Here is a 13,814-nt window from a genome sequence, read left to right as displayed (position 1 = left end):
CTCACTGCTGCTCTAGGTGCCGTCCACTCTCCCCTAAGTTCACCTTTATCCAGAGGCCCCAGGGGACCTTTGAAGACTATTTTTTACAGTAGTTTTGTGTGTGCTTAGTCACTCAGTCATGTCCAACTCTTGGCGACCCCATTGACTATGGCCCATCAGGCTTCTCTGTCCATGAGGATTCTCCAGGCAGGAGTACCGGAGTGGGTTGCCATGTCCTTTTCCAGGGGATCTTCCCAACCCAAGGATCAAACCCAGGTCTCCCGCATTGCAGGCAGATTCTTTACCATCTGAGACACCAGGGAAGCCGTTTTAGGTTCACAGCAAAATTAAGAGCAAGGTGCAGATATTTTCCATAGATTCCCTGCTCTGCACCTGCATAGCCCCCTATTACCAATATCCCCCCAAGATGGTGCATTTGTTATTAATACAATCAAAAAACCTACATTGACACATCCCTATCACCCCAAGTCGATAGTTTACACAAGAGTTCACTCTTGATATTGTACATTCTGTGGGCTTGGACACATTTATAATGACATGTAATTATCACTAGAGTATCAAATAGAGTAGTTTCACTGCCCTAGAAGTCTCCACCTGTTCATCCCCACCTCTACTTCCTAACCCTGTATTTCTTTTCACTGGCTTACAGAACCATAAGGTTTAACAGTACGAAAAAAAATGTTTCAAAACCTCTGGATATTAGGACAAAGCAAAATCATGTAACTTATTACGAAGTATCTTTGGTGGGTTGTTTTTTGTTTTTTGTTTTTTTTCATGTAAGAGGTCTTCACTTATTTTCTCTTTCATGAAAAATCTGTACAATCACCATAGATACAGTCATTGCAGAATCTTGACTCCTTCTGTCATCCAGTCTCCAGCTTGCTTTTTGCCAGTGCCAATACTGGCCTTTGCAGTTCCCCTGACTTCTTCACTCCGTTCTTGTGTTCCTTGCACTGTTTTCTTGAGGTCTTGTTCTTCTCATACAGGCCATGTCTTGCAAGCCTGTGTTTGGGCTCATTCTTCTTCACATAATCCAAGGAATGGTAAATCATGCCAAAGCCAGTTGTCTTACCATGACCAAAATGGGTTCTGAATCCAAACACAAAGATGACATTTGGTCTTGGACATTTTGGCCAGTTATTCCCGAATTTCTGTCTTAGGGACTGTTGCCTTTCCAGGGCGAAGGACATCATTTCCGCTGAAGTAGCTGGTTGGTCGTGAACTTACTGGTCTGGATAGTTGCTGTGTCATTCGTGATGACGGCTGATCCTCAAGCAGCCAGGGAGGAAAAGAGCTCTTCAGTTCTTAAATTAGCACTAGCATGTGCTCTGTTGAGGGTTGGGGAATCGTATAGTGGAGACACCTTAAAGGGTCACAGGAAGGGTTAAATTTAGGGAGATTGAACAATAATTCATGATTTATGTTTTTAAAGAAACTTGCTTTAAACCTCTCTTTGAAGGGTTTATATAGGCTGGACTTTAACTTAAAGTTAAAAATTTTTTTAAAAAGTGTTACTTTTTTATCTTTGTGATAAGGTTGGTCTAACTTCTTAGATTCTAAAACAGATCTGTACCCTGTGTTCAAAAGAAGTAGTGTCTCAGATTGTGTTTGACCCCTGATCTTTGCACATGTATAACCTCTCTCCTTCACAACATTTGAGAGAAGGGGCTGCTAAGTTTGACTGCATTTGATGACGTACTTGACGACTAATTTGATTTTCCATTTTGAAATAAGTAGGAAGACAATACATTGTGAAATAAAGAAGCAGCAAATGGCAATGAGAACAACCACAGAATTCCGCTCTAGTGTTTCCTCTTAGATTCTAACCTGCTCTTGAGATCAGTAACAAGTCTTAGTATCTTTACGGGGTTTTGTTGGGTGTTATTTTCTGTCCCAACAGCTCTGTTTAAAGGCTGCTTTCTCCCCGGAGGGACATAATAGAGACTGCTGAGAAGATCCACCTGTCCCCAAGGCCTCTGCCTGAACCAGCCCACAGGAGGCCCGCGTGCTGATACCACGCCAGGCTCCCCAGGCCCCGGCCTGCACAGGCACACTGCTTTACACAAACATATTCTACCAGCCAGAAAGGACTCCTGCAGCTGGAGTATGCTTGGGAGAATAAAGAGAAACCTTCCCTCATCTCATCTCAGCTGCAGTGAGCCATTGAGGGTGCAGGGTCCTGGGCAGGGGGACCCTTTCAGGCCCTTGAAAGCAGGGCTGGGAGGCAGGCAGAGGGAGGTGGCTTCCTCACTGAGGCAGAGCTTGTAGACCCCATCAGGGTAATATCCAACAATAGGATTATGCTTCATAGAGTTGATTTCAAAGGGGAAAGGAAAGGCAAATGCAGCTAATAAAAACAAAACCATCACTATAAAGCAGATTCAACTGCTTTCAAAGAACTAATGTTATTGTGGAGATAGAATGCTGGAGAGAATTTGAAAATGATTTTGCCAAAGGTTTGTTGGTACAAGTCAAGTAAAGAATTAAGGCAAACATATGATAATGTCAGAAAAGATTTCCAAGCACCTGCCTCTGAAGAAGAGATTTTAAATCTAAATTTGCTTGGTTCTTCTGTCTGCTCTCATCAAATTGGCCAGGAAAGTATGAACCTCTGCCATTTTGTGCATGTTGATTAACTGAATACCAAATGTGCACAAAAGTTAGCCAATATGAAAAACAGGGGAGTTTGTTGCCCAGGTCCTGATTCAGACATTCACTAACCCTCAGTGATGTCTGCCTCGGCCTGCAACTTGCTGGAGGAAGCCCATGCATGATAAGGTGAGGAGTGGGTTGAGGAATAGGGAAGAATAGGTTTTTTCCATCAGTGGGTCATCTCATTCTGGTTTATTTTTGATTTGGCTCTTGGGATAAAAGGAGAAGCAAAGGAATGCGGGCATGACCCGGAAAACCTCCCAGAAGTTTCTCTTTTCTCTGGCTGGGACCACTTTCTGTTCCCTTTCCAGCTGACCTGGGTGAAGTACATGGTCTTCAGTATCAGATGTCAATAGCATCTTATTGAAACCTTTGTACTAAGCAGGGAGTGGAAGGAAGTTATTTTTTCAAATGTGCCTTATGGACAGTGCTGGGACAAGCTGGGAGAAGAGTGGCCCACCTTGGGCTTTAGGGCTTGAGCTGGAGGGCCCTCAGTCCTCGTCCTGGGCTTTCTGCCATTGTTGTCAAATCCTGAGTTCTCTGTATCCGATCCTCTGAAAGTGAGTTTTGTCTTTGGCACTAGGTCTCATTCTGGCACAGGGTAATGTGATAGAAGCTGGTTCTCGAGAGAATTAGTTGATGTGATTTTGAAAAATTTAAAAGTAGGTGAAACCATTTTTGTTTTGGTTAATGTTTAGGCTCCCTGCTCCTAGCATTTTCAGGTCATCAGAAGAAAGAAAGGATGCTATCCTCAGAGAGCTGCATGTTCTATTATTCTAACTACCGAAAACCTTGGTATTGAACTGTTAGAAACTTGCAAAAATCAAGCTCCTAAAGGAGCTGGGAGGAGTCCCAGAGGAGTGGCTGGTTACTGAAAGAACAGGCTTCTTTGTTATCGTTCTTTGTCATAGAGTAACACTTCCTTTTACACCGTAAGGAAGAATGAGGTGGCACAGAAGAGGAAATTACAAGGATGCTGTCTTTCAGTGCCAGATGGGAGCAAGTAAAGTGTTCAGAGATGGAATTAAAAGGTTATCGCATATCTTCTGAATTTTGCATCTAGGTAGAAAGTGCAATTTTTAATATCATCTCTATTTTCTAAGTGAAGTCGTACAATTTCCATTTCTATGTTTTCTATATTTTATTCATTTGTCTGTTTTTCTTCTGTTGGAATTAAATAAAAATGGCTGTGTTTGGTTTACAGGTGAACATCATTCCAATAATTGCAAAAGCTGACACCATTGCCAAGAACGAATTGCACAAATTCAAGAGTAAGATCATGAGTGAACTAGTCAGCAATGGAGTCCAGATCTATCAGTTCCCTACAGATGAAGAAACGGTGGCAGAGATTAACGCAACGATGAGTGTAAGTCCTCACGTAAGGACCATCCAGTGATGATGGTGCAGTGGTTTTTAGTATTCACAGAATTGTGTGACTATCGCCATAATCAATTTTAGAACATTTTCATCACCCCAGAAAGAAACTGTGTACCTCTCAGATGTCAGCCTTCTAACCATCCCAGCCATTGGTAGGGGCTTCTCAGGTCGCGCTAGTGGTAAAGAACCTGTCTGCCAATGCAGGAGACGTAAGAGATGCAGGTTCGATCCCTGGGTTGGAAAGATACCCTAGAGGAGGGCATGGCAACCCACTCCAGTATTCTTGCCTGGAGAATCCCATGGACAGAGAAGCCTGCCGGGCTACGGTCCATAGTGTTGCAAAGAGTTGGACAAGAGTGATGTGACTTAGCACACACACACATACAGACATTGACAACCACCAGTCTATACCTCCCTGTCCCTGTAGGTTTGCCTGTTGTGGACATTTTATACAAAGAAAGTCATACTGAAGCTTATCTAGAAAATTAAATAATTTGGTAAAAACCATCTAGTGAATAGTAAGACTGAGATTTCAACCTAACCGAAATTTCAACCAGATTTGTGCTGTTTGCCATCACAGTTAGGAGATGAGAGTAATTCCTCAGAACTGCTTCTTCCTCCGTCTGTTCAGCATATCACTTCTGGATAGGGCTGTTATCACTTAGGGGGGAACATCTCCCTCCAGTCATCCCCACCATGACCAGGACTTTGGAAGGGAATAGAATGTTTTCCTTCTCTGGGAAATCGTTGCCTTTAGCACTGAAGGATCTCATGCCTGCAGAGGTTAGTCAGCTCTGCTCCACCCGGGTCTGGTCACCCTGAGTTGTGTGGGCCTCTCTAGTTGTCGTGCTTCTGTGGCCAGAATAGTAAAGGGTCTGGAATCCTTGGAAGAAACCCAAGAGAGATGCTTCCTGGGAAACGGCCATGAGAGCGTGTGAAGGAAAGGTTATCCTAGGGGACAGTGGCGGCTTCTGTCCGTCAGCGCCAATGGAGCAGGTGGTTTCCTGGGTCGTGACATCGTAGTGTGGGCTGCAAGGGTCCTGCTGCCCTCAACTCAAGGAAACACTCTGCAGTTTCAGACGCTGGGGAAGAAGATGTGCTTTCTTCCTTCGTCCACAGTGTGAAATCAACTAGAAAATATAAGTACCATGAGCACCAGACAGAGTAGCATGTGGGCAGCCTGGGCCAAGGGTTCTGCCAAGCTCTCTGTGGGAGAGGATTCAGCTTTAAAAGCATCATCTTTCTCAGTTTATCTGTAGCAGAAGGACCCTGCATCAGGGAGTAGTAAATCAGTAAATACTTGCTGATTAATTATTTATCAGCAATCAATCGCAGAGCAGCATTTCAAATGTTACTCTTACCTGCTAATAAGAAAAAGAATCACTGTTTTCTCCCCAGAATGTAGCCATAGTTACCAAATAAATCAACGTGGCACAGAGCATGGTGTCTTACATAGCATCTTACATAGCATCTCTGCTCAAGGTAAGTCTGAGCCAGTAATTTTCTCACTTGAGTTTTGTGCAGTGATCAACTGTCAAAAGCAATGCTGTTCAATAGAAATATAGAATGAGCCACACAAGGAATTTAAAATTTTCCAGTAGCCACATTCTTTAAAAGTAAAAAAAATAAATTTAAGAACTTATTTAACCTAGTATATCAAAAATATAATTTCTCTCTGTGTGTGTATTTTGTTTTATTTAATTTTCGTCTTTTTTTTGCCTGTACTGCGAGTCTTGCAGGATCTTAGTTTCCTGACCAGGGATTGAACCCAGGCCATGGCAATGAAACCGCAGAGTCCTAACCACTGGACCACCAGGGAATTCCCCAATGTACATTTTACAGTTACATACATCCCTACTTGGACACCTACCTAACTGACTCCTCACATACTTCAAAGTTTTTCAATATGAAATAAGTACAAAAAAGATAATTTTCCTTCATGTTTATGTCCACATTGACATAATTGCTTCTTCCTCCTTTTTTTTTTTTTTTTAAGAAGATTTGAATTTGATGCCAAGTGAAGTGCAGTCCTACCAAAACCATAAAGTTGTAATTAAGGGAAAACTGTTTCACACTGCTTCCTTTTAAGTGTAAATGAATTAAAAGTAAATAAAATTAAAAATTTCTTCATCTTACCAGCCTCCTGTCAAGTGCTCTGTAACCACATAGATCAGCGGCTGCTGTCAGGAACTGGAGGTCCCTGACTTACCATGTATATAATTGTAAAGACTGCAGTCTCCCCTGGAGTCTCGCCCACGTCAGAGCCTCGGTAGCTGGTTGCAGGGGCGTCGGATCCATGACACCTACCCCCACTGGGCTGTCAGCCCCCTCCCTCGTCTGCCTTCATTCTGCCTTTTCTCTCGCCCCAAGGAGACGCCTGCGGGAGGAGCGGGCGTGTGGAGGCAGCGGGGGCCCATCTACGCCGCTTGGGGAGGGTAACCTCTCTGTCCTCTGTTGCTGGCAGGTCCACCTCCCTTTTGCAGTAGTCGGCAGCACCGAAGAGGTGAAGATCGGCAACAAGATGGCAAAGGCCAGGCAGTACCCCTGGGGTGTGGTGCAGGGTATGTACATGGGCATCACAGGGAAGGCGCTCCTCAGCTGTCACCCCCAGAGTGACCATGCGGGGTCGACATGGGAGGGTGGAAGGGGGCCGCTGGCAGTCCTGGAGGAAAGAAATGGGGAGGCTGGAACACAACAGAGAGAAGTGTCTGCGGAGCCTTTGTGCCCATGAGGCAGCCCATCAGGAATGCTGGGTGGTGTGGGGAATTTGCTATAAATTCCTGAGCGAAGAGAGTTCTTCCCTGGGAGTCTGAACCAGTTTCATCAGCCAAGTATCATAAAGCTGCAAAAAGTTTCTTGCAAACAAGATGATACTTGTTTCTCCATTATCTCCCGAGAAATTGTCTTCTAATGAAATGTTTTCTTAGTCAGTATCTGAGAATTATGAGAATAAGTGACCTGTAATTGGCACTCGGGGACATGACCACAGCCTCTAACCTGAAGACGTTTTTTCCTGTGTCAACTTTGTTGGGCAAGGTCTCTGATTCTGTTGCCTGCCCTTGTGTGTTGTGAAGGAGGTTATCCAATGCTATGGATTAAGTCGGGTGGCTGCAGAAAGAAAGTTCCTTCATCAGTTTAGGATTTATCAGTCCTCTTGTTCTGAATAAAGGCAGCAAATCTATGAGAATTGAGAAAGCACAGTACCTTTGAGACGTATAGGAAAATTTTAGTGTTTATGGATCTTCCTAAATTCTCTGCAATAAGAAGACGTTCTTCATATTAGTGATGCAAAAGGAGAAGGGGGTGGCAGAGGATGAGATGGTTAGATGGCATCACTGACTCAATGGACATGAATCTGAGTAAAATCCAGGAGATGGTAAAGGACAGGAGAGCCTGGTGGGCTGTAGTCCATGGGGTTGCACAGAGTTGGACACGACTTAGTGACTGAACAACAACAGCAAGAAGTTGTTGTTGGTAAAATTAAAGGAGCTGGTACGTAAAAGCTGCCTTGTACAGGTCCCGACAGCATGGAGGAGTAGAAATCACCAGATATGACAAGGTCTGGATGTAGACTCTGCTCCATCTTTCTGGGAGGTCAGCCTGCTCATCAGAACCACGCTCTGCATCTGGGGGGCAGGAGTCACATAGCCTGCTTGGCAGAACTGTTACGGAGTCGAGACAATATTTGCAGAGCTCCTCCCAGGGTGCCTTGCCCTCAGCAGTCAGTATGCACTCAGCGGTCACCCTCGTCATCAGGCACAGTCATCACCGAAGTCAGAAATCCTGTCTGTGTTTGGGGTGGAAGGAGGATCCAGTAGAGGATCCTCGGATGACCTTGAGACCTCAGAGGTTTCAGTAGCCATGGTAACAACATCTTAGAAGCATCACTTCAGATCTTGATGACATGGCTGCTGAGAACCTTCCCTGCCTTCTTCCCCGTCTCTCGCAGTGGAGAATGAAAACCACTGTGACTTTGTGAAGCTCCGAGAGATGCTGATCCGTGTGAACATGGAAGATTTACGAGAGCAGACGCATACCCGCCATTATGAGCTGTATCGGCGCTGTAAGCTCGAGGAGATGGGCTTCAAGGACACCGACCCGGACAGCAAGCCCTTCAGGTACGTGGGCACCTAGCAGTCAGCTCCCCCGGCAGCAGTCTCACAGAAACACTCACTGGATTGAGATACCCACATGCGGGGGGTGGGCAGGTGAGGGCAGATTAATAGTGTGTATTGCCAGGCATTGCGATAATCACTTTGCATCATCTCGAGTAACTGATGCACCTGGTGTCATTACTGACAGACGAGGAAGCGAAGGCCCCGAGAGTGTCCGCAACCTGCCCAAGTTGGAAGTGATGGGCGTGAGTTTTGAACCCTGTTATACTCACACAAGCATAGAACCTGGTCCAGGCCTTTATAAAGGTGTTGCTGTTCGTTTTTGCCAGCCGGATGTAAGGTTGAACCTTGCCAGCAGTCCTGTTTTGGAAGTGCTCTTAGATTTCAGTGAATCCATACAATTCTAAGGACACGAGTGAGCAGGAAAGGAAATAACTTACAGAACGTTTGTTACGTATTTTCCCCACACCGTTGATGGATGGAGATGAAGAGGCAGAATGTGAAGGGGAGAGTGTGGAGATTAATGTAGAGTTTTGTTGTTGTTGTTCAGTCGCTAAGTCGTGTCTGACTTTGCAGCCCTGTGGGCTTCTGCATCCCAGGCTTGGTGTGCTAGAGGCCAGGCCCGGTCAGAACCCAGTGGTGGGGAAGGGTCAGCCAGGCAGAGGAAGGTGGGGCTGCTGGGCTAGATTTGCCACCTCCTGGTACAGGAGAGAATCACTTTTCCATACTAAACTCATACAGTTTCTTTTCTTTTTAAATATGTATTTACTTACTGACTTATGACTCTGCTGGGTCTTTGTTCCTGCACACCGGCTTTCTCTAGTTGCGTTGAGCGGGGTCTGCTCTTGAGTTGCAGTTCACGGGCTTCTCATTTCGGTGACTTCTCTTGTTTTGGAGCATGGGCTCTAGGCTCACGGGCTTCAGCAGTTGGGGCACTCCGGTTCAGTAGTTGCCTGAACAGGTTCAGGATCTGTTGCCCTGAGACATGTGGGATCGTCCCAGACCAGGGATTGAACCCGTGTCCCCTGCACTGGCACGCCATTGGACCTCCAGCGAAGTCCCTCTTGTAGTTTCTTAAAGGGGATTTGAGTTGAGGTGATATGAGGTGTCTGCTCTGTGGCTGTACCAATTGGGGGCCACAGTTCCTTGGCAAAGACTGTTTTCCTTTGCTTTTGTGGCTGACCTGTAACTCACACTTGGATGTTAAGAGCCGGCTGGCCACACATCTACCTCCCACAGTGTGCCCAAGGCAGCCTGCGTTCAGTGTGGGCAGACTCTGTCCCTGGGATCTGAGCTGCCTTTCTGATGGGAGGAGGTTATTTTCTTGGAATCGCTTTAGAGATGGTTTTGTGAGATCTGGGCTGGTTTCCTGGGACAGAGCTCCTGTGTATCATGCGAGAGTGAATGGAGACCCCAGACAAAGGACTTCTAACTGAGATGTTCACTTCTAGCCAGGTTTGCACCATTTAGTCCTGCCGTGGGGGCTTGTGAAACTGACCTTCTTCAGCCACGGGAATGTGCTTTCTGAGGCATTGTAGAGGATCCCTTTTTGTGTATACAGGTTCAGCTGATAGAAAAGTGAAGTCGCTCAGTCGTGTCCGACTCTTTGCAAACCCATGGACTGTAGCCTACCATGCTCCTCTGTCCGTGGGATTTTCCAGGCAAGGATACTGGAGTAGGCTGCCTTTATAGAAACTTGACCCCAAAATAGCCTCAACACAGTCAAGCCTGCTCTGCTTGCTAAGCTGGAGGAAAATGGTAGTTGATAGTGGCAGAGGCCATCATTATTTTTTCATAGAGGTTTTCTCTCCTCATCCCTCCCCGCCGCCCACCGCCATAGACATGGAACAGAAGGAACCACAGAACAATGGGACCCATGTGCTTCCACCCTCATTCAAACCTGGGCAGCGTTGAAGGGTGAGGGGGCATCAGTCTGGGTTCAGGTCTTGGTCCTGCTACCACTGGACTTCTTAACTTGTCTGGGCCTCAGGTTCTTTATCTGTAAAATGAGGAGTTGGGCTGGATCAGGGCGCAATAAGATCTAGTAGGAGTACTCTTTCCAGAATGTGCCACCCAGGAAATAAATGCGGTGTAGGTTCTATGAACCGTGTAGTCACTGTCCAATCATTCAGTTCTACCATTTTAGGATGAAAGCAGCCAGCGACCCTAACTAAAAGAACACGTGTGGTTGCATGGCTGTAAAAAAGATATTCACATCCTAAAAGTGGAGGGTTGTGTTTTAATGTTTGGTGGGACTTTTTAAGACTTCAAGCCCAGGAGACAGCATCTCAAGTAACCCTGAGAGAACTGCTCTGAGGAGACCAGGGGAGGATCCATCAGGTTATATGGAAGTTTTGCCACAAAGAGCAGGTAGTCTGAACTGATCATTGTTAATTAAAGGAACCCAGATAACCCAAGTGAAGGAATTTAGTGCTTCTCTGTGTATGGGAAGATGCAAGAGCCTGGACTCACTGAAGTCGTCCCTGTCACTTGCATTTTGGCTGTCCCAGGCCAGTATCCTGTGTTTTTCACGTCCAAAGCTCCCTTGGGGCTCACAGCGGGGAGTGGCTGCAGTCTGATGGCTGCTGGATCGCAGGTATTCTTCCTGGGTTCCCTCAGGGCGCACCAGCTCACCTTGAAGGACTAATCGCTGGTGACTGTGACATCCTTGTTTTCTGATATGGCAGGAAACATTCCATTTCTCAGCTGTGTTCCAATAAAACTGTAGTTAGAAAAACAGGAGGGGCCAGATTTCCCCCTCAGGCTCTAATTTGGCAACCCCTAGATTACTAGATCATCACTTGGAGCCAGTGAGCTGCTTGCAGAAGTTAGACTGCATGTGACTATTTCCTAAGTCTGTTAGAGGTAGTTTACATCCCCAAATGTTAATCGTTCAGCACAGCTGTGTTCTTTTTAACTCTGGAATTTGGAGTCTGTAACGCAGGCCCCTGGATGGTGAGGGTTTCCTGCTGCTGCCCCTGTCTCTGCATTTGAACAACAGTTTCTCCTGCAAGGCCAGGGTAGTGCCCACCACGAGGAGCATTTCTGGGTGAGTCCAGCTGGCTTTGCTTGGCCTGGCAGAGCCGGGTCCAGCCCACTGCTGCGGCCTCCCGATCCGGTGGTAGAGGTTCCTTGAGATTTGGAGAGAACATGCTTTATTCACACATCTCCCCCTCCCCATTTGGTTCCATTTCTACTGGCCTGAGGGTTCCTTTTTGAGGACAAAAAAGCAGGAAATATAGAATATTGGGCTGGCCAAAACATTTGGGTTTTATGTAAGATGGTATGGAAATCCCAATGAACTTTTTGGCCAACCCAATATATCTGTATCACCAAGGCCTTTACTCTTTCCCCTGTATAAGAAAATAAAAAATAGAAATAGACCTTCTAAAAATAAACACCTCCTACCACCTCAGTTCCTGGGAACCCTGGAAGCAGTTTCTCCTCTTAGAGACCCACTCACTCAACCTCAGGTGGCCCTCTTGGTACAGGCAAGATCCTTGGAATGCAAAAATCAACTCTGAAATCACAAGTCTTGGCAGGTTGCAAGGTGAAAGGAACTTGGTTTTCCTCTCCTTGGAAACCACCACTTTACGAAGTGCCCAGTCTCTCCTGGAGGAGTTTCCAGCCCCCTGGACACTTCCTGTGGGCCTGACCCTGAGGGTTCACTGCGTGAACAATGACACAGTTAAGGAAAAGCAAAAGCCACAGTTAATTTGAGGGATTTCCTGGAATTTCACCATCGAAGTCATCACGCCTGGATGCTCATAGAAGACATTTTTTCCCTGTGCATTTAGGGTGAGGGTGAAGGAGTATCATTGAAGGGCTCCAGGCTTTTATGTTCTCGAAGTAGAGGATTCCTTCTCGGGTGTGCAGTGAAGGCCATCCTCCCCTCTGGGAGCCCCTTGTGTTTGTACCACGTGTTCATAAAACAGAGGTCTGTAAAGCCAAGGCTCATGAGTGGCGGCTCCCCTGAGTATTACACCAAACCAGGAGCCAGGCTAGCACAGGGCCAGGCCACATCTGAGCCTTGGAAGTGAGTCCCAGGCACAGAAGCCAAGTCTCTGCCCGGTACTGTCCTTCAACCTACCCGCATTCAGAGTTGCGTGTCTTTTGTCTTGTGGCAGAATCTTTCTGTCACTATGCATACACATCTCCAGGTGTCAACCTGCTTTTTCTTTTTTAAAAAAAATGTTTATTTTGGCTGCACCGGGTCTTAGTTGCAGCATGTAGGATCTAGTTCCCTGACCAGGGATCGAACCTGGGCCCCCTGCATTGGGAGCTTGGAGACTGCCAGGGAGGTCCCTTCCTGCTTGTCCTGGTGTGCATCTTTTCTACCACTGCCCTGCAGCCTTGGAGCACATGCTTCACTCCAGCCAGAGCACCCGTGCCTTCCCAGGACTCGGGTCCCCCATACCCGGGCCCCTTTCTGGCTGGCATTTGGGGAGGAAGTGGGGGCGGGATGTTGCACAGAAGAGGGGATGGGTCCTGTCCCTGCCGCTCGTCTCCTGGGACGCCACTGCCCTCTTCCCAGCACTTCTTGCACACCTCCAAACGCCACCTTCTCCTTCCCTCTACCTGTCAGGTCATATATAGTGCTCTTTACTGCCCTTCTCTCGAGGTCACACAGTTTTCAGTCCCTGGAGACTTACTTGTTTTTAGGAGCACCAAGGCCTTGCTTCTCCGGCCATGGGGGGGTGAGCTCCCACCCGAGCGAGGTGGCCGAGGTGCACGCCCCAGCTCTGTCATTTCTTCATTGTGTGACGTGCACAGATTACTAAGCTCCTCTGTGTCTGAGTTTCTCCGTCTATGAAATGGGTGGTGATAATAATACCCGCTTCACTGTGTGGTTAGGATGACACATTTTCGTGTGTAATTTCCTCCACTAACCCCAGTGACGCGTGGGCCTCCAGCCTGCCCTCCCCTGCCGGTCCACGAGGCGTGGCAGGGTGAGAGCCGTGTTGCATGACTTTCCCGAGTGAAGGATGGGCTGGAGTGTCAGCGCTTGTTCTCCTCTGCCTTGACCTCTGTGGGCAGAGGCATCTTCTACCCAGAGCTGCTGAGAGAAAATGAGAAAAGCCTGTTCAAGCTGGCTTAAAGCCTCATGAAAATATTGTTCACTTCTCCCTTGGAAAAGGGTATTAGTAAGTACAATTACAAAGGAAGTTAGACGAGCTAAAAATTGCAAAAGGTGTCATCCCCGTAGGCATCTGAGTGGATACTATAGGGCCAGTTCCTTCTAGACTGGGGGTCACTGGCTGGAGGCATTGGGGAGGGTGTCCAGTGTCTCTCGGTCACACATGGATTTCCGCAGGTGCCTAGGGAGTGTCATCTGTGAATGCATGTCTAAGAAATTTACTGCATTGGACTCCTTGGAGTAGGGTTTCTCTTTCAACATGTTGCTTGTCATTTCCAGTGTCAGAGCTCCAGAGCCGCTTCCCATCCCCGGATGCAGCCATCTCATAAGCAGCCGGTGTTCAGATCATCTGGCTGTAGTAGCATCATTCTATCCTTTCTCTGGGATACGTGTTTTCCAACTTGGGGCTGCAAACTTCACTATGAAATATGTTCTGCGTCATGATTCAGTATACACATTTCATGAAACAATATCTAATCTTCATGTTTGCACTGCATTTTGTTTTTTTCCTGTCCTAGTCTCTAAACCTTTTC

General features: G+C 46.8%; 1 protein-coding gene and 1 pseudogene across 3 annotated transcripts in view; one reads left to right on the top strand and one right to left on the bottom strand.

Moving 5' to 3' along the window:
* Window positions 1–13,814, top strand: part of SEPTIN11 (septin 11) — a 93,468-nt gene that overhangs the window by 65,833 nt on the left and 13,821 nt on the right. For all 3 annotated transcript variants that reach the window (XM_061145747.1, XM_061145746.1, XM_061145745.1), the window contains exons 5-7: window positions 3,857–4,018; window positions 6,494–6,590; window positions 7,979–8,147. In XM_061145747.1, coding sequence (XP_061001730.1) covers window positions 3,857–4,018; window positions 6,494–6,590; window positions 7,979–8,147 — 428 coding nt within the window. The remainder of the gene's footprint in view (window positions 1–3,856; window positions 4,019–6,493; window positions 6,591–7,978; window positions 8,148–13,814) is intronic.
* LOC133058480 (small ribosomal subunit protein eS24-like) lies at window positions 4–2,309 on the bottom strand (annotated as a pseudogene).

Source organism: Dama dama, chromosome 6 (assembly GCF_033118175.1).
Source record: "Dama dama isolate Ldn47 chromosome 6, ASM3311817v1, whole genome shotgun sequence".
NCBI lineage: Eukaryota > Metazoa > Chordata > Mammalia > Artiodactyla > Cervidae > Dama > Dama dama.
This window is presented reverse-complemented; position numbering and strand designations above follow the sequence as displayed.